Source organism: Syngnathus typhle, linkage group LG13 (assembly GCF_033458585.1).
Source record: "Syngnathus typhle isolate RoL2023-S1 ecotype Sweden linkage group LG13, RoL_Styp_1.0, whole genome shotgun sequence".
Lineage (NCBI taxonomy): Eukaryota > Metazoa > Chordata > Actinopteri > Syngnathiformes > Syngnathidae > Syngnathus > Syngnathus typhle.
Window position 1 is genome coordinate 3,147,533 of NC_083750.1, and position 23,857 is coordinate 3,171,389.

General features: G+C 40.8%; 8 protein-coding genes across 12 annotated transcripts; 2 read left to right on the top strand and 6 right to left on the bottom strand.

Annotated features, from left to right (window-relative positions):
* Positions 1 to 1,727: 1,727 nt before the first annotated feature.
* si:ch211-227n13.3 (uncharacterized) lies at positions 1,728 to 3,830 on the bottom strand. Its single transcript, XM_061295860.1, has 6 exons — positions 3,643 to 3,830; positions 3,318 to 3,398; positions 2,789 to 3,240; positions 2,563 to 2,635; positions 2,355 to 2,474; positions 1,728 to 2,260 (listed from the first exon to the last, which is right to left on the bottom strand). Exons 1-6 carry the CDS (start codon positions 3,663 to 3,665, stop codon positions 1,882 to 1,884), a joined length of 1,128 nt encoding a protein of 375 aa, XP_061151844.1. The 5' UTR covers positions 3,666 to 3,830; the 3' UTR covers positions 1,728 to 1,881.
* A 412-nt stretch (positions 3,831 to 4,242) lies between these two features.
* Positions 4,243 to 8,568, top strand: LOC133165932 (UDP-glucuronosyltransferase 1A1-like). The gene is made up of 9 exons (XM_061295850.1): positions 4,243 to 5,243; positions 5,334 to 5,397; positions 5,589 to 5,737; positions 5,970 to 6,097; positions 6,446 to 6,539; positions 6,623 to 6,748; positions 7,159 to 7,246; positions 7,338 to 7,557; positions 7,637 to 8,568. The coding sequence occupies exons 1-9, from the start codon at positions 4,779 to 4,781 to the stop codon at positions 7,905 to 7,907; spliced, it is 1,605 nt and encodes a 534-aa protein (XP_061151834.1). The 5' UTR covers positions 4,243 to 4,778; the 3' UTR covers positions 7,908 to 8,568.
* ndufb3 (NADH:ubiquinone oxidoreductase subunit B3) lies at positions 7,981 to 8,451 on the bottom strand. The gene is made up of 2 exons (XM_061295868.1): positions 8,323 to 8,451; positions 7,981 to 8,228 (listed from the first exon to the last, which is right to left on the bottom strand). Exons 1-2 carry the CDS (start codon positions 8,448 to 8,450, stop codon positions 8,078 to 8,080), a joined length of 279 nt encoding a protein of 92 aa, XP_061151852.1. The 5' UTR covers position 8,451; the 3' UTR covers positions 7,981 to 8,077.
* Positions 8,569 to 9,241: 673 nt separating the features above from the next.
* pecr (peroxisomal trans-2-enoyl-CoA reductase) lies at positions 9,242 to 12,116 on the bottom strand. The gene is made up of 8 exons (XM_061295862.1): positions 11,958 to 12,116; positions 11,234 to 11,367; positions 10,995 to 11,160; positions 10,550 to 10,631; positions 10,185 to 10,281; positions 9,992 to 10,102; positions 9,631 to 9,742; positions 9,242 to 9,538 (listed from the first exon to the last, which is right to left on the bottom strand). The coding sequence occupies exons 1-8, from the start codon at positions 12,067 to 12,069 to the stop codon at positions 9,456 to 9,458; spliced, it is 897 nt and encodes a 298-aa protein (XP_061151846.1). The 5' UTR covers positions 12,070 to 12,116; the 3' UTR covers positions 9,242 to 9,455.
* Positions 12,117 to 12,539: 423 nt separating this feature from the next.
* Positions 12,540 to 14,217, bottom strand: rpl37a (ribosomal protein L37a). Its single transcript, XM_061295867.1, has 4 exons — positions 14,084 to 14,217; positions 13,488 to 13,616; positions 13,300 to 13,382; positions 12,540 to 12,698 (listed from the first exon to the last, which is right to left on the bottom strand). The coding sequence occupies exons 1-4, from the start codon at positions 14,084 to 14,086 to the stop codon at positions 12,635 to 12,637; spliced, it is 279 nt and encodes a 92-aa protein (XP_061151851.1). The 5' UTR covers positions 14,087 to 14,217; the 3' UTR covers positions 12,540 to 12,634.
* Positions 14,216 to 16,031, top strand: cfap410 (cilia and flagella associated protein 410). Of its 2 annotated transcripts, none has more exons than XM_061295865.1 (7): positions 14,216 to 14,565; positions 14,647 to 14,665; positions 14,769 to 14,815; positions 14,914 to 15,143; positions 15,232 to 15,382; positions 15,461 to 15,548; positions 15,624 to 16,031. In XM_061295865.1, the coding sequence occupies exons 1-7, from the start codon at positions 14,441 to 14,443 to the stop codon at positions 15,786 to 15,788; spliced, it is 825 nt and encodes a 274-aa protein (XP_061151849.1). In that variant the 5' UTR covers positions 14,216 to 14,440; the 3' UTR covers positions 15,789 to 16,031. The 2 variants fall into 2 exon arrangements, with proteins under 2 accessions (XP_061151849.1, XP_061151850.1); XM_061295866.1 differs by having other exon boundaries at positions 15,235 to 15,382.
* Positions 15,197 to 20,240, bottom strand: orc2 (origin recognition complex, subunit 2). Of its 4 annotated transcripts, none has more exons than XM_061295838.1 (18): positions 20,051 to 20,240; positions 19,742 to 19,826; positions 19,509 to 19,664; positions 19,238 to 19,321; positions 18,876 to 18,965; positions 18,762 to 18,793; positions 18,627 to 18,684; positions 18,236 to 18,543; positions 18,046 to 18,155; positions 17,833 to 17,965; positions 17,632 to 17,728; positions 17,392 to 17,538; positions 17,131 to 17,302; positions 17,002 to 17,063; positions 16,820 to 16,938; positions 16,249 to 16,324; positions 15,413 to 15,537; positions 15,197 to 15,330 (listed from the first exon to the last, which is right to left on the bottom strand). In XM_061295838.1, the coding sequence occupies exons 1-17, from the start codon at positions 20,117 to 20,119 to the stop codon at positions 15,521 to 15,523; spliced, it is 1,815 nt and encodes a 604-aa protein (XP_061151822.1). In that variant the 5' UTR covers positions 20,120 to 20,240; the 3' UTR covers positions 15,197 to 15,330; positions 15,413 to 15,520. The 4 variants fall into 4 exon arrangements, with proteins under 4 accessions (XP_061151822.1, XP_061151825.1, XP_061151824.1 ...); XM_061295841.1 differs by having other exon boundaries at positions 19,238 to 19,271; positions 20,051 to 20,200; XM_061295840.1 differs by lacking the exon at positions 20,051 to 20,240 and having other exon boundaries at positions 19,238 to 19,271; positions 19,742 to 19,927.
* Positions 20,241 to 20,736: 496 nt separating this feature from the next.
* zgc:162816 (uncharacterized protein LOC571260 homolog) lies at positions 20,737 to 23,705 on the bottom strand. The gene is made up of 10 exons (XM_061295861.1): positions 23,570 to 23,705; positions 23,201 to 23,356; positions 22,816 to 22,945; positions 22,407 to 22,557; positions 22,141 to 22,321; positions 21,882 to 22,000; positions 21,663 to 21,789; positions 21,469 to 21,531; positions 21,274 to 21,379; positions 20,737 to 21,182 (listed from the first exon to the last, which is right to left on the bottom strand). Exons 2-10 carry the CDS (start codon positions 23,344 to 23,346, stop codon positions 21,093 to 21,095), a joined length of 1,113 nt encoding a protein of 370 aa, XP_061151845.1. The 5' UTR covers positions 23,347 to 23,356; positions 23,570 to 23,705; the 3' UTR covers positions 20,737 to 21,092.
* Between the last annotated feature and the right edge of the window lie 152 nt (positions 23,706 to 23,857).

Genomic DNA, 23,857 nt, shown 5'->3' on the forward strand with positions numbered 1-23,857 from the left:
TTTCGAGGTGTCAGGTGCTGATACTGCTTCTGTCACAGGATGCCGTCATGCGTGTGCACGCAACTTGAATTGTTTTGGCCCGGAGACCCCGGCTTTGTGATAACCAAGGTCTATTGGCAATCGGAAAGAAGCTGGCAGGAGTACACGCAATGAGTGTGTACGTGCTTTCAGAGGAGCGGGAGCCATCTCTGCGTCACCGATGAAGACGATGAATCAGCACATCTTAAGAATTAATGTAAACTTTCCCAGGATTCCATTTTTCACAATTAAGGTCTCAAATTGAGTGATATTTTGCACATTTCACATTTCTTTCCAAATATAGCTGTCTTTTTAAAATTCTGCAGACCAACTTCCTGCTTCAGCTCGGCTCAGCTGTGACTGTCCATCCTCTTCTCATAGACTAATCCTACAAACAAACAATAAACCAAGTCCCAAATCCAAAACGTTACTCTTTCAAAAGAGTGCCAGTCTCTTATCTCAACCTTCCCTCCCTTCCTCCATGTTGACTAGTATCAGCCTAAAAAATCTCAGAAACAACATTACTGAGTAAACCTTGTTGACAGACACCTGCCACTGATTTTTGACAGCCTTAGGGTGGGACTGTTTTTTGTTTTTATTATTGTATTAACAGTCAATCCCCCTGTCAAAACAAATTATAAAAAGAATTTGAATACAAAAATTCAGAAAATCTACATGCGATTTATTCCGATACCAATAAAAAAAAAATGAAAAAAATATTTACCGTAATTTTCGGACTACAAGTCGTGTTTTTTTTTGTTGGTTTGGGTGGCGGGGGGGGTCGACTTATAATAAGGAGCGACTTTGTTTTTTGCAAAACCTTTCAAAAAAAAAAGGGTACTTTGTTAACGCTACAATATAGTTATATACTAGATCTGTGGAATAACGACGAGGCTGACGTCAGGGCGCACGCGCGGCGTTGTTGACAAAGGACGAGGAATTTGATCGATGGATTTAATGATTTAGAGTGCACAAATGGTTTGATAATATTATTGCTTATATAATAGTTATTTGATAACTAATTTATATATCGTTATATGGGCCTGTGGAATATTTTGAAATGCAAGCGTCGTCAGCGGCGAGCACCCATTGTTGACAAAGGACGATCGATGGATTTAATGAAATGGAGTGACACAGATGGTTTTATAAACGTGTTATTTATATAATCGTTTTTTTAATAACTCTGAATGTTACGTCAGGCACGTTCTCAGCTCTTCGTTTGTGTTTATATCACGTTAGCATACCTATCGTTTAGCCTGTTGTTGCTCGTTTAGGTCTGTTCCTGGTGTTGGATTTTGTCGAATAAATTTCCCCCCAAAATGCGATTTATGCTCCGGAGCAACTTATATGTTTTTTTTCACGGTATTGTGCATTTTATGGCTAATGCGACCTATATTCCGGAGCGACTTTTAGTCTGAAAATTATGGTATTCCAAAAATATCTTACTTGGATGCTAGTGTTGTACAAATAATATTGCCACGGATGAGGACCTGTGCCATGGATTAGGGCTAACCAATCCCTATCAAATATTTTTCAATCGTTTTACTCTATTGTTTATTCCACTGGTTAATTGAATAACATTTTACTTTACATGAAAGTGTATTACAAAAAACAAAAACTAAAAAAGATTGCAAAAGGGTCAACAGTGATATTGTTTTGTTCTTCACTGCAATACCTGTCATGTTTTTCCACTTAGCAAAGAGGACAAATGAGGCTCAAATTTAATTTATTTGAGAAGAAAAATATGCCATGGCAGTTTAAACTGCAAATGTTACGCTAAAACGAAATTCTTTATCAACAACAGTAAACTTGTATTAGAGTGGCTTCCTCAACCAGCTTTATATATGTGAAAAGTCTCTATTACTAGTTGTCTTTGAAAATCATGCTGCTGTTGCCACGTAACTGGGTAAGTAAGTGTTGGAATGACGATTTCGTCCTTGATGCTGTTGGCTTGGGCATGATGTCCCCGAGCTTGGTGCTTTCCAAGGTGAAATTAGTACAGGAAACGTTAGAGGTCACACTAGAGTTGTCTTCATTTGTGCTTTCTTCACTGTGAAATCCCTCAACATTCAGACAAGATAACTGAAAAGCGCTCTTATTGTTGCACTTGCTACTGTTGTCTGGCGGGGGGAGATACTTCTGCTTGGCCATTCGAGAACCCTGAGAATCATCTCTTTGCCTCTTCCTCAGGTTTCTCTTCCTCTGCTTTCTTTCTGCCACTTGGTGAGGCCGTCTGAGGTTCCTGACACACAAACACATCGCATTTCACAGAAAACAGGTTAATTCATTCATCTGTCTTTAACAGGAAATGAGTACTCTGAGTATTAAAGTATTACCTCTGAAGGAAAACATGCTGCCTCGAGCAGAAGTTTTTATGGCCATCCTGGTTGTTCTGCTTTGCTTTTTTCTTGCCCTTCAACTGTGTGTGAACACGGAGCACGCTGTGGGAAATCCTCCTTAAAAACACAACAACAACAATATTGAGTGTTGTTATTTACACTACTCATAGGCCACTTTCAGCTTTCCACCAAAGGTTTGACTTACCCTGAGTGAGGTAACCTTCTTGGCTTCCACTTTTTGACCAGGAACCACTGATCGCATATTAAGGAAGTGGGATCTGAAATAGAAACCGCAACAAGTATAGAAAGCTTGCATCTTTATTGACAATGGACGCACAATATTTGATCGAGAGATGCATAACTAAGCATAAGTAAACTTGTCAAAATGAGTCATACAGTGATGGCCAAAAGGAATCTTTTGGGAAACTTACTATTATCCAAAAGTTTATCTTTAATGGGAGTTTTCAACGTCTTCGCCCTCTGGTAGAGCTTCTGACAGGATGGGCATAGGCCTGTTGGTGATCTTGTTTGTCTGGGAGTCATGACTTTCTGAGGGGAAGGAGCGGTACTAGAGCAGCACTGTGAATCTGAATCATGTAATCCTTGGTCAAACACCACTTTTACACTACTATCCTTTTTGGGCTCTTCCTCTATATGACTGTTGATCAGATCAATGATGTCACAGACACTATCGTCCTTCTTATGAATGTTGCTGTCATCAAATTCCATATTTCTCCTCCTCCTCTTTGGCTGAATCCGGCGTTGGACAACATGTTCACTTAGCTTGGGACTTTTGTCAAATTTCTTCTTTGAAGCTGTTTTCAGCCTGGAAGAGTGTTTATTGCTCATCCTGACTCTCCAACTCAGGTTGCACACTGAAGAGCTGTAACCAAGTAAACATAAGAGTGTTATCGTCAGTGAAGCAACAGACAATATAGTTACTCATAATTTAGAACTCACCTTTGAAACAACCACTTGACTTGTCTTGATTTGCTGTATGATTCAAAGCAATCTGATTGATATTCGGTGCCATCTGAAGTTCTGTTAAATTGAGGACAGCTAAAACACTTTAACAAAGCCAAATGGAGCCGTGAAGGTGGAATGTAAACAAACAGCTTATTCAGACATTTAAAACGGGATATTATCAAAGACTTGCGCCCCAGAAGATCAAGTCACATTTTTGTTCATCTCGGTTTATCTACTGCTGATTAAATATTTTAAAAGGTAGAAAGCTAAAGGCAAGAACCGTTCGCCCTGGCGAACCAAAAAGCAGCGTTCTACTTACGACTGTGTTGGGGTTTTCGACATTATACTTTTACTGTTGAACCACGCGCGTGCTTCTTGAAATTATTTCACACAAAATTGACCGTTTGATTGTCTTTCCTAAGAAATGCTCATTTTCCTTTTCAATCCCACTACTCAAACATTGGTCCTGTTGTCTTCTTTGTTTGCACTACATCTAACTAATTCTACTAAACACTGCCCCCTTGCGGTACCTCCAGCTACATTGCGTGGCACATAATTCAACAATTCGAAGCATTTTAGTGGTAGAAAACAGACAAAAGTAGAAGTATACGGACTCAATTCCTTAAGATAAAAAAAATCCAGACGTGAAATGAATTTATGAATATTGAATTAAGTAAAAAAAATTGCATTTCTATTCTTTTAAGTTTTACATATATCTTAAAAAACACGGTATTCTAGTATTTATCAGAGCGAATAAAAGTGTATCCTACTTTAAAAATTAATGACAATTTCATTCTTGTAACACTGACGTAATTTCCTAAACTATTTATTGTGCGACATGGACAATAAGCCTATCCTTATTAGCGCATCACATTATACATACGCTGTTTCACTGGCATCTAGCGGTAAACTCGCACATTGCTGTTAGAATAGGCCTCTGGCACGTATTAGTTTCGTTTAGAAAACCGGTTTTGTTTTGCAAAATGGGAGTCGCTCCATGTTCATATGCGCTTTCTACCGCAATTCTTAGAAATGGGCGAAAGTGAAAATGAAGGAGCGGCTGGTTTAATTATGTCGACCAGACAAAAACCAATGTCCGAAAATGACGTACAGAAAGTGGAGAAAAAGATAGCTGTTGTACACTGGACTGTTTCACACATTTGGACAAAGGGCGTACATGGACTTTAAGATGGACCTTAAGGATATCGAGTAAATGCTCAAACGGCTTTCCATACACCTGATGTTTACGCCTTAGTTTTATAATACAGAATGCAGCAAGTAAATGATTGTGCCTTATCGAACAACTCCCTCATCTCACAGGGAGGACTTTGAACACACCGCTGTTAATTCACATAAGAATTTCAACAAGCCACGGGAAGCAGTCGCCTCAGGGAGAATTTCACTTCCCCTTTTTCCTTCAAGCTGTTTTTGCTGCCCAAAGAGGAAAAGATAACCATGAGGATTGTAGTGTGCGCGCTCTTGCTGCTAAACACGGCTGATTCCGTGGATCAGGCCAGACGATCTGAAGCAAGAGACAACACCCCTGCAGATCACACGGGGTCTTACGTGGGGAAACTGCTGGTGATACCGATGGATGGGAGTCACTGGGTGGGTATGAAGGCCATTTGTCAGGAAATGGGTCGACGCGGACACCAAGTGACTGTTGTGATGCCAGAGCTCACCATTCTGATGGGTCCAGGGGAGCACTATGAGACGCTGACTTTCCCTGTTCCATTTGACAAGGCATTTGTGGACTTTGTGATGTCCAAGAATGAAGACGTGTTAGAGAAAACTTCACAGTCTTTTGTAGAGAAAATTCAGGACAAATTCTCACACATACAAAGAATTGCGGGACTGCTTCACACCATTGCAGAGAGCCTTCTCTTCAATGACAGTCTTATTTCACATCTGGCTCAGCAGGTGAGGGCCTTTCAGTAAGACTAATCTTGATTTATTGTTTATTGTATCTCTTCTCTGGATAAATCTGAACTACTATTACTTATTCCACAGAGATTTGACGCTGTCCTGACAGACCCCATGGTGCCCACAGGCGCTTTAATAGCTCGGAAATTAGGTGAATCCTGCAGCAGTGCCATTTGTGTGTAGAGGTGGGGAAAAAAATGATCCAAGCAGTTTGGAATGGGTGGAGGAAAGTGGCAGGAGGTTTCTCTTTTTTGTGATACAAGAGTCTCTGCTCAAATAAAAGTGAAAGTTTATATGAAAGTGTTATTTTTTGTTATTACCATGTTTTTGTACCACTTTCAGGTATTCCAACAGTTAATCTGCTGAGAGGGATTCCGTGTTTTTTGGACATGCAGTCTGCAGGGTGTCCATCGCCGCCTTCCTATGTGCCTCGCTTCTTCACGGGCCTCACCGATAAAATGACCTTTAAACAACGGGTCGTCAACACTTTGGTGAGTACTGACACGCATATACAAATACTTGTCATTAAGTTGTATTTGTCATCTTTAAGTTACAGAAACATAAAAATAGTTGGAAAAAAAAGTCACAACCTGCAATGTTGAGACTCCCTGCATATTTCCTGCTCCATTTCCATCATTGTTTATATTTGGTTGGGTTACATGTGTTTTCTTTCTTTTAAAGTGAATTCAATAAAGTGTCTCAACTCAAGCATGTGTCCTCCAGGTGAGTGCGCTGGAGCCACTCCTCTGCCGACTCATCTATTGGCGTTTTGACCAATTTGCTTCCAAGTTCCTGGAAGAGGACCTGAGTGTAGCTGACGTGCTCTCAGACTCTGCAATCTGGCTGCACAGGTAATGTGAAAAAGTCAAACAAGGGAAGAATTCAAGACAAAAAAAAAAGGTTGCTATCTGGGATCTAGCCTTGCTTGGAATTTATTTTAAGCCTTTCTGGGGTGTGGTGGGCCGGTATTGAAATTACATCGGTGTCGTTGTAGCAGTAGTTTATCTTTTGCACATCTGAGTTTTATTTTGGACATTAAAGATTTTTTGCCATAACGCATATTTTTAATTATAGGCTGTAGACGTTGACACAATACCATCAATGTTATCTTTCTGTGGATCCCCTACTGTAAACGGGCCACGCCCCGTATTTTTCAAACCTCTGCTCTAAACAAAGATATGCTCTAAATTTTGGAACAGGATTGACTTCACAATGGAGTTTCCACGGCCGTTAATGCCTAATATGGTGCCAGTTGGGGGCATCAACTGCAATGTGAGAAATCCTTTGCCTGACGTAAGGACCAAGTATGTTTACGGATAACTGTAAGTTCAATGTAGTAAAATGTACAAGTAATGCTTACTGTGTCTTTATCAAAGGATTTGGGGCCCTGGGTGTCAGGAAAAGATGGATTTGTTGTCTTCACACTTGGGACCGCATTGAAAAAAATGCCAAATGAGATGACGCAAATCTTCTTTGAAGCATTCAGACAAATTCCACAGAAGGTATATGACAGTTATTTTGATCATACTTGGGTGTGATGAACCTGGTAGGAAAAATATGACATTATTTCCACAAAAATAAATATTTTTGGGAGGCTATATATATTGTACTGCAGCATTCTGAATCATGTTTTACTGCATGTAAATTTTTCTAGTTATGGAAATGACCATTTAACATTTTTGTTAATGCAAAGTATCTCAATTTTAAGGTGCTCAAAGGTGACAAATGTAATTGGGACCTTTAGATACTTTTTTTTAAAATTAATTGCGACAAATAAAAATGAAAACTCACAAAAGCTCTGTTAATATGGAAATATTTCTTGAGCAAACTGTATTCTCTCTGTCTGTCTGCCTGTCTGTCCGTCCGTCCATACATATATTAGCGCAATACTTAAATTGTTTTCCTTCCTTAGGTAATATGGAGATATTCTGGACCTGTTCCCGATAATACACCAGAAAATGTAAAGATGATGAGCTGGGTGCCCCAAAATGACTTACTTGGTAAAGAAACTCCTGGCTATGTGGGTGGATGGCTATAAATCCACGTTTTATAATAGAGTCTACTGTATGTCATTTTTCAACCAAATTTTAGCTCATCCTGGAGCTCGGGCCTTCATCACTCATGCTGGCTCACATGGGGTATTCGAGGGAGTTTGTCATGCCGTTCCAATGGTCATGCTACCTGTTGGTGGGGACCAGCCTGACAATGCAGCAAAAATGGCAAGTAGAGGAGTGGGAGTGGTGTTGGATATTTTATCCATCACTGCAGAAGACCTGCTACAGGGACTGAATGAGGTCATTAACGACACCAAGTAAGTCTATTTTTCTCTAAGCGTCAACACATTGCCTTAAAAGTTTGAAGGTGACTCGAGCTAAAAGTCACTGTTTTAGGTACAAAGACAACATGAAGAGGCTGTCCGCGTTACACAGGGACCGTCCTGTTGATCCACTGGACCTTTCTGTGTATTGGACCGAGTTTGTGATGCGGCATAAAGGTGCCAAACACCTCAAAGCAGCCGTGCATGGCCTCAACTGGTTCCAGTACTTCTGTCTGGATGTAATAGCGCTACTTGTTACAGTTGTGCTGGTTTTTATAGTCTTGACAGCTAAATGTTTGATGTTCTGCTGTCAGAAAATGAGCAGAAAGAGTAAGCAAGATTAGATGAGAATTAAACAAAAAACAGAACAATGCAGGGAGAGCTGCACATTATTTGAGGACAATAAGTGAAGCCATGTAGTGAGCAAAGAGACTTTTAGTTAATAAATGAATTCAGAATAGCACTGGAATCAAAGACGGTGTATTGGGGACAAGAGTGGGGATTACAATGTGCATTAGTGGGAACCCTTCTTTGGTGGAAACAGGGCATACTCAACAGCCAGAGCAACAGTAAAGGCAGCAAAGCCCCACTTGAATCCTCTCAGCAGTACGTCAGACAGAGTCACAGCACGCGCAAAGCCACCCGCATACCTCCATGCCTCATTTCTAAACAATGAGATAGACACAGTTGAGTAAGCAATTATAGAATCATCAGAAATGTCACAAATAAATAAAAAGTCTGTCCTATGTAAATGCTTACCGGGCCCACGGGTCATTGAGGCCCCTGGCTGCCAGTCTTTGCTGTGTAAACTCCAGTGGAGTGCCCTTTGTCTTCCATTGCTGCCAGTCTGGCATGGACATCTTGCTGTGGCCATGATCACCTCCCATACTAATTAATGAGTGTATAAAGATGAACATATTTACCTTAAAAACCCTGATTTAACATACACTAAATACCGCAATCAAATAGTCTGCTTTGGAAATAAACGTGTTTATTGGTTTGGTTTATGGATGCACTTCATTTGAATGTTAGATCAATATTTGTATTTTAGTAAATCTTATTTACTTATTGTTTCTACACTGGACGTATAAAACAAGGAGCTGACTGACAAAATACAAGTGTTCATTAAGGCTACGGAGTTTATTATTGTCGCACGCTAAACATGAAGGCATATGTTCCTCTCCAACAACTCAAATTCTTTGACACTTAGCTACGTTTTAACGCGAAAGGTAATGAGTTTTTGTAACCAAAACGTGCAAAAGCAACACTTGTCGCGGTAATTGCATGAAGGTCATTAAAACTAACAAAGCTGACATTTAAGAATTAAGTTAATGACAGCGGTTTGTGCGTAGGTAAACGTTCAAATCAATATAAATAAACAAGCTCATTCCCCGGCTTTCAATCATCGCATGCTATTTGTGGCTATTAGTTAGCAATACACGCAACATTTTTCCAGTGTACTTAACAAGCCTTTACCAGTAAAGCAGTTTTGTGACAACACGTCGCAGCACAACTGATCAAAGATTTAATTTCATATTGAAAACACATTGTACCTGGACCCCGTGTCGTGACCTCTGCTTCTGCGTTGTTACGACAGTTTCTAATTTGCTCTACGGCAGTAGTATGGCAAGCGCTTTGAGACAAAACAAACGAAAACGTCACAACAGCAACGCAGCAGTGGTGAGAAAATGTTTAATCACCTTTGCCATAGGAGAATTTCGGGCACGATGTATTAATAATGTATAACATGCACATCATTATCATAGTAATGATAACAGATAATTAGTTATTCACATTCCGGTAGATTACTATGACAAAGTATCCGTGTCTTGTTTAAATCAATCAGCATAAAGCATTTGTGTTTTTGATGGTATCATTGTGGGACAAATTAATCATAGCTTGCTTTGAGGATTGAGGAGGTTCTTCAATGCATCCAAGTTCTCCCCCTTTGGACCTTCGGGCCATGCACTATGATCTAGATCAGACACACAGACAAAAGTGTAAAACACATTTGTATATAAGGAAAAAAAACACTGTGGAAGCACATTGGGACCAAATTCAACATACTGGGGATCTCCCACGTGGAGTGGTACAGACTCTGCCCTGCATCCACCCTCAGTGTGGCTCCAGAGATGTAGGAGGCGGCAGGAGAGAGCAGGAAACAAACTGCAGAGGATATCTGACCGTACAAACAAAATCAACTGACAAATAATAAAAAAAGAAGGACGATATGTCGAGCTGTCCTGAAGATAGAATATTATCATTTTTCCACAAATAAATAAAATTGTGGTTATCAACATTTTTAGCGGCAATTACTGACAGATTTTTGCCTTTCATAGTTTAGTCCCCATCTCCTGCATATCGTGGGGGAATACTGCACTTCAGCATCATAACTACTATGGTATCTTTAAATTCTCACAAATCACACCTCTTCTGGCAACCCAAGTCTCTTTGCAGGACTAAATGGAATAGACATCTTGAAAAGAGTTGGTCCCAGCTCCTTGTAGTTCTCCATTGCCGTTTTAGAGAAAATTGTGCCCTGCAATCAATTGAACGCGAGCTTGATACAACCACAATATCAAACATTTATGGAAGTGCGACAAGGCAAGAGTTATGCATACCGGGGCAACAGCATTGACCCGGACACCTGAGGCAGCCCACTCAATGGCCAAGCTCTTTGTTAAGTTATCCACCGCTGCTCTGGCTGCACCTGTGTGGCTGTCAGTGAGACAGCGGCTGCATTTGGAATCATTCACGTGTTCCCCACTCATCACATAGAAAGTATTGTTTACAGTACTAGTGGACCATATACTGTATTAGCATCATTAGCTGTATCAAATGTTGTTTTTAATGTGTGCTGTGGGCCACTAAAAATGGACAACCCTGATATAGTAGCACACACTGTACTTTCAAACGGTGCTACAAAATGGTGGACTAAATATGTAATGATTTTGGACTTGTCAACATTTTAAGGGTGACTACTTACGCCATGCCCGGAAATCCTTTCCACATGTCAGCAATAATGTTAACGATCACACCTCCATGTTGCTTCATCCATGTAGTGTATACTGTGGGGTGCAATCCAAGGTTATTATAGTTAATAAAAACTAACAAAATAACTAAAATTGAAAACCACATTTTTGTGAACAAAATAATTAAAAAAAATTTTTTTAAGAAAAATAAAACTAACCAAAACTACATCGTAAAGGGATACTCGACTAATTTTGCAATTATCACAAAAGGTTAATGTGTTGACAATAATGACCTTTTAGAAAAACTAAAATAAACTGGCCTCTCACTCACTAAAACTGAATTTAAAATAATGAATTATACTGAAAATCCTCAAACGATTACAACCCTGGTGCAACCGTGAACGCAGTCATGAATCATCTTCAAACATGGAGTGTAAATGGGTAATGTAAATGCCTTACCCTCCTTGCAACAGTGAAAGGTGCCAGTCAAGTTTGTGTCAATCACAGCTTTCCATCCTTTAGAAGACATGTTCTCTGCTGGACTACTGAACTGACCGCCACCGTTGTTCACCAGAAAGTCTATGTGACCATACTGCTTCAGCACTGAAGATACAAGAACCTTCACCTGAAGTGGAAATATTCAAGCACTGTGCATCACTCAATCAGAGGACTGTCTCCAAGGTCGAAGGAGTGTGCACCTCATCCTCATTACGAATGTTGCAACGTAGAGGAGTGACACATGCAGGGCTGGAAGCTGGAATTTTTTTTCGCATCACTTGGGCGGCTGCCTCCAATCTCTCTGCTTTTCTGCTGGAAATCACCACACTACAACCTGAGAACAAGTTTGGGAGTGGTGATCAATTACAATGCAAAGCTAAAATTAAATTACAACCTGAAATATCCAGGCACAGCTCCAGAATTTTAGTTTTGACGCAGAACTGAAGTGGATATTGACCAATATTTTGAGAGGGGAAATAATCGAGGTAAATAATCGAGATGCATAGTATATAAAAGCCTCAGTGGAGCGCCATCCCTGCAAATGTATTTAAGATTTGCTTGTACCATTGTTATTACTGAAAAATGTTTACAAAAAAGGCAAGGTGCAAGGTTCAATAGTTGAACTTCAACTCACCCTCAGTGCACAACCAACAAGATTCTGTTCATAATGTCGGCCACTGATAATTTAATCCACCATGGAGAGGACTTTAGCTCCAAGTGTGAAGCACTGTCAAGCAGTTTTGAACATACACATAGATAAAAAAGAATGTTGCACTATGCTGAAAAGTATGGTTCTTAAAGTCATGGTGAACGTGTCCAGTATTTTCTGTACAGAACAAGTTTGTCGAGTGTTTGTAGTCAAATCCGTTTCTTTTAGCGAGTTGGTCAACAAGACTGAAAAATTCGGACAACGAGATAATTTACCAAGTTCTATAAGCTCAGCGGATATTGCTTTTCCAATGCCAGTCGCTCCACCGGTCACAATTGCAACTTTATGGTTGAACAAACCCGGTCGAAAGACACCGTGCGTCGCCATTGTTTCTTTTTCCTTGAAGCTCACCTGCAGGTGGTTAGCAGTACTACAATAATTCGTCACTTGCTACTACTACTTGCGTGCTAGCTCAAGATTATGCAGCTTTGTGCAGCATTCATTTTTTGTTGTGCTTTTTTGAGTGCGGTATTTATAAAACACTCACAAAGTTCTGCTATAAGCCCAGACTGACAAAGACTTTTACACAAAACCGCAAGGGCGTTTTCTAAATTGATTTACACTCTCAGCCATCCACTTAAATAAATCACGTGACGTTCATAGCGCTGGTTCCATGTGGATGAAGTACTAGAAACTATTATATATATATTTTTTAATTCTGCGGACAAACTTGTTTCAATTTTAAAAGTGTCTTAACGTTTGCCTAAGTTTCAGTGGTGTTTGGCTATCAAGTCATTTTTGATATGGGGCACATTTGGATTTAATTCAGGAGGAAAAAGATGATCATGGACACAGAATTCCACTCCAGACAGGTTTATTGTTGGATGAGGCCAAGTCCGGGTTGGTTCTTTTGTGAGAAAGTCCCAAATTCTTCAGTGACCATTTCACTAGTTTACTGGTCCTTCAACTCCTTCAGCCTCCTGATTGCTGACTTGACTGTGACAGCAGAAGTTGTGCTGCAAAAAAAAAAAAAAGAGAGCTTATATTTGGTTAAGTTTAATACATTAAACTTTTAAGCTAAAATTTCTGTTGGCACTTCTATAATCAAATATTAACTATGACTTCTATTGTAACAAAAAAGGTTATGCCAGTTTCAAATGCTTAAATTTTTTCATCCTTACCCTTATTTCACTTCAAGGTAAGACAGCAGGTTACACTGAGATTGACACTTCTCAAACATGGCAAATTGTAAGTATGCCATAGCACTAAGTGACTAAACTTTCATTCATTCGAGCAAACCCCTGCTAACACAAGTGCGTACACCCTTGACACTTCTATTTAAACATAAAAGTTTAATGGGCTCATCTTCCTGAAATGTGAGAAGTCAAAGGCTGTCAAAGAATAATCAATGCTTAATGACAATAACAGGGTATGTACATTTAAAGGAGAAAAAACAAAGCTCAAACATATTCTTTGAACTACCACTGTGCTTTTGAGAATATGAACTCCTTAAACTGTATTAAGGTTTTATTACATATCAGCAGACTGCATGTGGTTCCATTCATACTACATTGGCTGTTCACATGAGCACATTTACTGGTTTAAAATTCAGCTTACTTGTAAGTCCAGGCTCCACCAGCCACTGTTTTCATGCAGGATCCGCAGTGCCAGATACCCACAGCCCTCCTCTTCATCTTAGTCTTCATGGAACATGTTGGGAAGGGCGGAAAAAACATTAGAATTAGCCATTAGAAGTAGCCATGGCGCAGCACATCAGCTGCAGTAGTTCATATACACATCCTCACCTTGCCACAGAATGAGCAGGTGTATTTGGCGTGCTGGGAGATCTCAATCTTCTTCACCATTTTTCGCAATGAAGCGCCATAACGTGTGCCATATTTACCAACAATGCCCACCTTCTTGGTGCGTTTGGCCTGAGGAGGAATACACAACACATTCGTAAATGAAATTTGCAACTGGACAATATGATTGACATAAATGGTAACCACTGTAATCGAAGCCCATTCGCTAAACCCATAATTAGAAATCGAGGGACAGATTCTATATTGGACTGAAACAAAGTACAAATATATATTTTCACACATAGTTTGTGAATTGAATATGTTAATGTTTATGGTTTGGGCGATAACCTTCTCGTGGCTAAATTAGCACTGTAGCCGGTACGGTGGGTGTTTTACATGGAGGCAGCCATTTGTAATACAGAGAAAATACATGGAAATGCTTCCATCGTTAATTTGCCAAGGGTGGCCTAAAATGAAAAAAATAGAATGGCATATATTAATCTAGTATGTAGGGGTAGCTTCCAGGTGGATTGGTAAATGATATTGACTACCGAAAACCTTAGATTGACGCGGATTTGGAACACTTCTTTAGGGCTCACCATCGTTTCGGTTGAGACGTAGATCCAAAGAGGAAGTACCTAGCGCGCAGGCGCGATTTGTTGGCATCATTGCGCTGCATTGTGGGAATATGAGTATTTAAAGATGGTATAATACTCGAAATGTGGATTCAAATTACGGCAATTGGTGACACGCTTACATACTTGCACTTTTTTTTAGTTGTTTTACAGTATGTCAACCAATTCAAATATTGTAAATGTTTTTGTTATGCTGTTACTAAGGACGCTTAGTGGAGATGCGCAGGCGCATTGGTGTTGAAGACGTTAGCATCCCTTCTGCAGACTAGAAATGTTTCATTTACGACACCTCTGTTTCTTGTTGATGGACTATCTGTGTTGATGGGAGGTATTCTTCAACAAGAACATATGCACCTGGGTCTGTCTATGATGAAGCTAACACGCGAGCAAGTTCTCACCGAGGCAAAAGCGTCCGATCTGGGAAGCGTGAGGAAACTGAACTGCTGGTAAGTGGTCAAATTTGGGAAAACATGCCACATATGTTTGTCTTATTTGTTAGATCAAATAAGCGTACTTTTATTCTGCAGGGGATGCAAACTGACTGACGTGAGTACAACCGTTCCATTCAGTCTCCATAACTCTAGTATGACTATTATGAATGATACATTAACTTCAAGCTAAAACTGTGCCCCCCACCCCCACCCCCCAGGTTTCTATTTTATCTCAAATGCCAAACATTGAAGTGCTAACACTAAGGTTAGTTGCGACAATTTTGCTTACTCAACACGACCTAATGCTCAATTGAACATCACATGGGTTTAAATATAAAATTAAGTATGAGTGTCCCTGTCCAGCGTCAACAACATCTCATCTCTTGCACCTCTGGCTGGATGCTTGTCTCTTTGTGAGCTCTACCTGAGAAGAAACATGATTGCCTCACTCTCGGAGCTTTCTTATTTGCGTTCAATGACACGCCTTCGGGTATTGTGGCTTGCTGACAACCCTTGTTGTGGGAAGAACTCCAGTGAGTATCGGCTGACGGTCCTGCGCTGCCTACCTGGGCTGCAGAAGCTGGACAACCAAGGTCATTACATCGGTTCATTGTGAACAAGGCTTTAAAATGATATTTCCCACAGCTGTTTTCTCATATGTAATTTCACATGTGTGTACAGTAGTGACAGAGAATGAGATTGCATTAGCACACTTGGAGGGTGAGAAGATCAGTGCACCACCAAACGCAGTTCACCAGCAGCTTTCTACCAATGGTCTTCCTGATGCAGAGAAAGAGAAAATATCTCACAGCCACGATATGAAGGAAACCACGTAAGCCCTGTAGGGTGTCATATCACTCACCACAAAATGAAACCAGAAAACAATCCCCTCTTGATTTCTTGCATACAGTAATGTCGAAGAGTTGAAGATGAAGCCTTTGTCCAAAGACAGGTTCCCCTCTCTTCATTCTCAATCGACCAGCTCATCTACGAAAAAGGTAGCCTTTTTTTTCTTTTTACCAATTCGAAAAAAAAGATGATACTCGTCGATTAACCTAAACATGTCTTTGTAGACACACACACTTGAAGCCGTGCTGCTTCTTCTGAGGGACTTGGATCACGAGGAGCTCCGGATTGTGCACACGGAGACACAGAACCGACTCGGGACTTTCACACTGGACTCGTTAGAAACGCTACGAGATACGCAAACGACAAAATCTGCTGACATTCAACACTGAATAAATTCTAGCATGTATCAAGTCATAAGCCTCGCTCGCTATTTACAAATAACTGTTCATGACTTGAAACAGGGTCATAGCTCCCCCGTTTTCTCCCTTATGCACTACTGCATGCGGTTACACATTCAAATATCCTCGCTTAGTGCTCTACTAACCAAATCACCATGTTGTATCATGAATGCTGCCTTACAAGAACAAAATGTATCTTTTATTAAAGGTCAATCTATTTCTGTAAGAGATGAATTGCTGTTTGACTGAATTTATTTGTTCTGCTGCTTTTAGCACACATCATACATACTTCAACACAATGAATGACAAGGTAAGGATGGAGGTGTAGACTAAGTCAATTAAACCAGGTCTATTTTGACTGAATCTGTTTTGTGAGTTAGCTGACAAACCATTATATTTTTGTTAGCTATAAATAAGAGTGTGATTTATAGTGATCTTCTCAGTCACCCACCCTCCTCATTCTCCAAGAAGTCCAACAGTGTGTTTGCATTCACAGCAACCATCAGGTACTCCACACCATCTGCACCCTGGAGAATTAATAAATTGCTGTAAACATGAATTGCATGCCTTTTCAATAAAAAATATTAAACAGTTGGCAAATACTGTGGAAGTTCTGAATTTGAATATCACTAAAGTTGGTAATTTGATTAGCTCAGTGGCCTAGTGGTACAGTGTCCGCCCCGAGACTGGAAGGTTGTGGGTTCAAACCCCAGCCGGGTCATACCAAGGACTATAAAAATGGGACCCATTGCCTCCCTGCTTGCCACTCAGCATTAAGGGTTGGAATTGGGGGGCTAGATCACCAAATGATTCCCGAGCACGGCACCGCTGCTGCTCACTTCTCCCCTCTCCCCCATGGGATGGATCAAAATCACACGGGGATAGGTTAAATGCAGAGGACAAATTTCACCACACCCAGATGTGTGTGTGACGATCATTGGAACTTTAACTTAAATCTTCTATAAAATGCTTTAAAAAAACAACTACTGAGCATCTGCTTCCACAGTTTAGCAGGAATTTACCTTGCGCGTCCGTATCAGTTTGTGGTCTCTGAACTCGGTCAGCTGAGTCCTCAGAGTGAGGTCAGAGTTCACCAAAAATGCCTCACGACAACGTTGGTAAAAATCTTGGAATGACAATCCTGCACGGGATAAAAATATCAATAGAAAATCCTGAAAAGAAACTTTTGAAATATTGAATGTACCTGTGTATGAAGGATTATCTTTGTTTTCCAGCTGAAATTTCACCAGGACCTTGAAAATTCCTCTGCAAAACAAATGTAAGCATTAAGAGCTGCCAAAACATGTTTACAGAATGAAGGCGTAGAAAGTACCGTGCGTTTGGAGGCAAACTGCGGAGAACATGTGTAAGGGAAGACAGAGCCAGAGCCCCCGTTTGCTGCACCAGCAGAGAGTTCTCGTATGACGTCTCTTCAGTGTAGTGCTTGAATGTCACACACTCCCACCACAGCCAGTTAAACTGACTCTGTTTAAACTGGTCCCAAACTGGGAATATATAGAACAAATTGACAATTTGGACAGCATTTAAAAAAACAAACAAACAAACAAACAAACAAAAAAAGCTCAAAACCAACCAAGAGGCGCATTGATGTGGTCAATCGTAGCCACAAAGTGAATGTTGGGTAGGGATGCCAGCTGCCCCAAGGCGCTCTGGGTCTTTTCTCCTCGCAACATTGGTCCATCGATATTATTGATCAACACGTAGATATGAAGATCTGGGCCTGTCTCAAGGGTAGATTTAAACTTCAACAAACCCTGCAAACTTTTTTTTCTTTTAATCATTAAATTAAAGCCGAGGACACAAACAAACTCACTATCTTGAAGTTTTTGGGAGATGTACTGGATCTGATCGGATGGTGTTCGAAAACTACCCTGGTGCTCAAGAACCTCACATGTCAAAGTGTTCAAAATCTGAAGGAACATTTGTTGAAAGAAAATGCCAATCAATCGTGCTTAACCAACATAATTGACGAGTTGAAATTATTTTGTTTTTTCTTCTTTTGGTGCATACTCACCGATTTCAGAGTGATGGAAGGGAAGAAGCCATTAATCACCAGGTGCATTTCTTGAGACAAGTAAAAAGACCGAAATTCCTCCAGGAGCTCTTTCTTGCTGCCCAATCCGTAGAGCAGCACGCTGAATCCCAATCTTTAAACAAGCACTCATCTTTTTTTTTTTTCCTTCCGGTCAAAATGCAAGAACCACAGAAAAAAAATGCCCTCACTTACTGTAATTGCAGCATCCATTTCCCAAAGTGCTTTGTATGTTTGTTGTGGAGGTACTTGATCTCTTGAAGGTAACTGGAGGGGTTTAATTCTAAGAGCTGCATGAGTGTCTCCTGTAAGGCAAGCAAATATATAGTTGAAACACTATTAGGATAGCATCAAGGGCAAGGGAAAATGGTTGACTACAGCTCACCCTGTCTAATTTAGGTGTGTGTAAACGATCGAGTGTGCGGTCCGACGTTAAAACTTTGGAGGTGCCGTGGGCCTCAAAATAGTCCTCAACCATGGTGGGCTGGTTGACAGGTTCAGGAGTGCTCTTGCTCTTTTTGCCAGGGGTCCTGTAGAGTGCTGCTGATAAGCCTTTACTTGGTGTCCTTGGAGTCTGGTTCTCCCCAACATCTTTCTTTACTTTCTGCGCTTCATCTACCATGACGTCATCCTCCTCTTCCTCAGAGTCGGAGGGTGAAAACTCACTGTCGCTGTCTGATCGAAGGCTGGGAGCTGAACAGGCCATCAATGTTACACATTTTAGTTAGTGCTTTTTGTAGATTTTAAAAGAGCTAATATCTGCTGGTTACACTTACTTGACATTCTCTTCCTCAGCCTGTGGGGTGTTGTGGAGACAAACTGTATTTTTTTGCGCTGTCAGAAAAGAAGCAAGTGAGAAAATAGTTCCATTTGTAAGCAGCATATGAAAAGCAGAAGAAAACAAGGCTCACCCGTTGCGGCGTTTGGTTTTTACTTCTGAGGTCTGCGTAGAGAGACAGAATGCACTGAAGGGCATGTGGATAATTATAACAACGAGCCACATAGCAAGGAGATGCTGAACTTACTGTGGCCTGCCCGAGTGGGAGTAGAGGGCTCAATGCTGGGAGTTGTGCTGAAGCTCACACTTTTCCCTGGAGTTCGTGCCAGTTCATTTGCTATGTATGACAAACATCACATGTATAAAAGGTTCATTTGCTATGTATGACAAACATTGCATGTATAAAAGGCTTAGACAGACAGACAGACAGACAGACAGACAGACAGACAGACAGACAGACAGACAGACAGACAGACAGACAGACAGATAGATAGATAGATAGATAGATACAGATAGATAGATAGACAGACACAGATAGACAGATAGACAGATAGACAGATAGATAGAGATAGATAGAGATAGATAGATAGATAGAAAATAGTCACTCACCAGTCTGGGCCATGCTGTGGCCCCGTTTGTTTCTCTGAAAAGTGAAAATGGACGATCCTGCAACTCCGGACATACCCTCATCATCTTTTAAAAATAAAATAAAAAAATGATGGCATCTAGTTTTGAGTGTAACGTGCCTCGCAGCCAAGATTAGCTGACATAGGGTCTATCTAGTAATGACGTTAAACAGACTAAGTGGTTTAGGAAAAATTGATAGAAGATGTAAAACTAATATTCGTTCAAAATTGTCACAGTGTCATCTCTCTTTTACCTTGTGTACTTTCTGCGCAAAGAGCTTGAACATAGTTCTGCTCATCAAGGAGGGCATTTTCATCCCTTTCTTTGACTTCTTCGTCTCTGGCTCGTCGTCCCTTCGGGCTCTTGAACGTGACCATCTTGTGAATTTTGCCAGAACTGCTTGGCACCACTTTAAAAACATCAACACCACTCAGAACGACATGAAGAGAAGAATTCGATCTTTGAATAACCGTAGTTCATACTTACCCTCTTGCTTGTCAACGATGTGCTCCAGAACATCCCTATCCCCGATGAACTTCACCTCCAACAGACTCATGACTCCAGGAATAAGCTTTTACAGCAATAAAACGAATAGTCGATCACGTTTTAGCACAAAACACAGCTTTCCGCGCCATCACGCTGAAGTTTTAAACCACGTGAAAGGTGAAAGTTCACTTTCGACCAATTAGAACGTACACTCTAGTAAAACAACATGTCCTAGAATGCACTTCGGTGTGCCGCTTTCGAAACCGCAGGAGAATAAAAAAATCCAACTTGAAGCTTGCGAGGACTCACCTGTGGCTCCTTTCGGCTTTTCCCCGAGCACAGCAAAACACCCACTTGTTTTGTCCAGATGATCCGCATGAGTAGTATTTGGCACAGTTTTTACGCCGGATGCCTTTTCTGACGTAACCCTCTGCATTTTACTCGGGCTTGGGACCGGCACAGAGGAGACACTGACATGTGCCCCCCTATGGCTGCATATGGTTCTCTGACCGGGAATCGTTCCCTAGCCGCGGCCGGTGAAAGCTTCGCATAAAAACCACTGACCATCAGGGATTACGAGCACTTATCTAAAACATTTAAAAGAATTACATAATTTAAAACAATACAATCAGAAAACTTGTAACTATGTATACAGATTGTTGGAACTTATTTTATAAACAACATGACATTTCTTTTACTTTAAACAAATAATAAAAGTAAAAAGTAGAAACAAATAAATTACTATTTTACAGATACCTAAAAGACCTATTTAAGTGGGATATTATTTTGTTACTTCCCACCCTTGGTATCATTTACACTTTATGAACTTTTCCCTACTTGCTCAAAACATGTCACAATGTTTAAGAAGAAGCCATTAAAGAGTAACACTTCAACCAAACATGAGCAAGATACATAAATTCGGTAATGTAAAGAGATTTCCTTCATGCGTGCACATACAATGGCGTTATATTAAAACATCCCAAACACCGCCCGTGTAAAGGGAGCATAAAACATTTATTTTACATTTATTGAAGTTAAGCACTCGTATATCCAAAATAATTCATACCTGTAGCGTATGATCAAATGCTTAAGACAACTGTGGTCTAGAGTGGCCTGTAATAAAATTCTCCTTACTACAAACGATTCATAATACATACTGCAATATTTAGATAATGATAACATGCATGCACAAACTTGGCCAATGAAGCTGGTTCTGGTCCTAATTTTGACACAAAACAACTGTTCAAAAGCCATGTTCATTGACACATCTTCTATGCCTGAATGGTTGATTAGTATGAGAAAAGAACAACTGCATAAAGGTAAACCGTTTCAGGGATCTATTTACATTTATTCACCATCCACGTGTTGGTATCCACTTGCCCACGAGAACGCCTTCTGAGTGCACATGATACACAGGATGCATTACGGCTGTTGCACATGACTGCAAAAAAACAACAACAGAAAACCCCCCAGAGTCAAATAGGAGCAAAGTTAACAAATAAATGAGCATAGTCCGACATTAGGACACTAACATGGTATGGAATCAATGCGAGTAGAAAGCCCAGAGGGTACATGCTGTAATCCAGTTTTCCTGAGATAGGCTCCACTCTTCCATGCTCCTGAGTCATGGATAATAACCTGGAAGAAAACATAGATGGTAAGCTACATTCAAGTTTGTAATTGGTTCATGAGACATTATTTATATAACTATATAAATTTGCAAATACTTGAGGTTTGAATGCCCTTCGATCACAGCGTATCCTGTTGGAAGTTTCCCAGCCCCATCCAAACTTGAGTAATATGCATTATAGGGATAAAAAAAAAAAAAAAGGAGCAGAAATTGAATTTACACTTACATAACTTCACAACTGTATTTGGTTTGGGTCCTGTGTATTAAACTGGGCCTGGATGCAGGACGTACCTTAACCCAGCCCACCCACAATCAATCAGTAGCTGGTTCCTGTGGGGACAGTGACCTATGACTCTTGTCAAAACACGGACAGCCACGTCTTCAACATTGCATGAGCCAATGAGAGACTGCTGCACATCTAGAAGCAAGCAATGTGATGGGACGGAGCAAGATTCAGTAATTGACACTCACACAAATGGCAGGTGCGACATCTTTAGTACAAGCACCCACCGTAGAAGACAAAATTTCCAGGATGCACCTCACTAAGCTTTGCCATGTCTTGGACTGGGTGACTACAGGAGGGGGTGGAGCCAATGCTGGACTTGCAGGTAATGCCAACAGCCTTTAACCTGAAGGAAAAGAAACACTAGTTTGAAAAGTATTACAACCAAATAGTATATTTGTATACTTGATAAATTACTCCCAAAATGATGATGACAAAGACAACTTTAAATTAGCTGAGAATACCCAGAATAAAATGTGCACTCACTTTTCCATGAATTCCAGAGTAAAGCTGGTGGTCTCCTTTGCGACTGCCTGGATTTCCTCGACCCCTATGCAGTTGTAGGTGTTGCCACAGTGAGCGTACACGCCTGTTAGCTGCACGCCTGCTGTCTCAGCAATGGCCTGTGCCAGTCTGAGCGCCTCTGGCTCTGAATGCAGGATGCCAGCTACAAGAAAAAAATGAAATCAGCAGCTGTTATAAATAGTACATACAGTACTATTAGCCCTATTTTGCCATTCTTGCCTCCTTACCTCTACCGTTGCCACAGTCCAGTTTCAACCAGACATGCCACAGTCGACCATCTTTCAACGGTCGCTTTTTGAGCTGCTCCAAAGCATCCGGATGGTCCAGTAAAACTTGAAAGAGCTCCAGTCTCTCTGACAAGATGGCACAACGCTCCACCTAGCAAAAGATGAGGATAATTGGTGATGTGATCATCTAATATTGACAGATTTAGTTTGGTTGTTTGTAATAGATCAGGGATGAGCAACTTCAATGATGGAGAGGACCACCAATTTTAAAGATGTACAAAATACATGCTGGCCCGCGACTAGCAAAATTCCATCTAGAATTAATGCCCACCAGTTGCGCGTTCCTGTACATCATCATGTGATCTGCAATAGAATGTATAATATGGCTAATAGAGAGAAGAGAAAGAACCTTATCAAAAGGTAGAGAATAAGCATAGAGGATGTCATCAAATCCATGGTCAGCATAAAACCAGGCCTCTGCCAGGGTGGAAACCACTATGCACCGCCGTGAACCCCGTGTCATTATGTCAGCACACTCACTGGATGATAGCAAACACATACACACACACTAGTCAGCGTCCTATATTGTTCGTGACTGAGCTACTCATTCATACCAATACAGAAATTGTTGGTTGCTTTCCATATTATTATAGTTACTTCTCCAGACAGCTTGCTCACCCCCAGATTGATTGACTTTCATGTATGAATTCATTATCATTATAATTTGTTGCAAAAAAATAAAATCAGTGAACATTGAGTGCTTTTTGTCCATTTGTGTATGTGTGTGATCGTACAGGGTTTTGTGGGTCTTCATGTGAGGGCGAAGCTGAACTCCAAGCTTCTCACATCGTTCAATCATCCTCATTGCATTTTTCTTCACTTTGTCCACGTCGACCACCAGAGCAGGCGTGCACAGGGCTGAGAGAGGCTCCCCATCCATATTGGCAGCACTAGAAAACACACTGCACTTAAATTTGAATGCATGAGACCACATATTGGCCCAAAAACGAAACCCTGGTTTTAGATAATTTCTTTACATTTGTGGCATTTCGCTGAACTTGAAAACTACAAGTGGATGAAAAACTCTGAGCACTAGTTTTGAGGCTAAAAGGCACGCACCCGTACACACGTACGCAAATAATATATTGTTCGGTTCTACCCACCGTTAAAGGGCGAGTGGAAGTTCTGTCCTACAACTGGATCATTCATGCAGAGAAGCTTGGGCCAACCTTATTTTTTTCCACCAGGGGTTGCGGGCTATGTCTCAATTCAATTGGAGTTATAGGAAAGACAGACTTGAACTTTATTTTTTTGCGCAGGGGGTTGCGGGCTATGTCTCAATTCAATTGGAGTAATGAGAAGCGTCCTTCGTTGCGACTGCGCCCTATCGATTCTTTGCGCGCCACCGTGCGTGTGTGCGCGTGTACGCGTAAGTGTGCGCGTGCACGCGT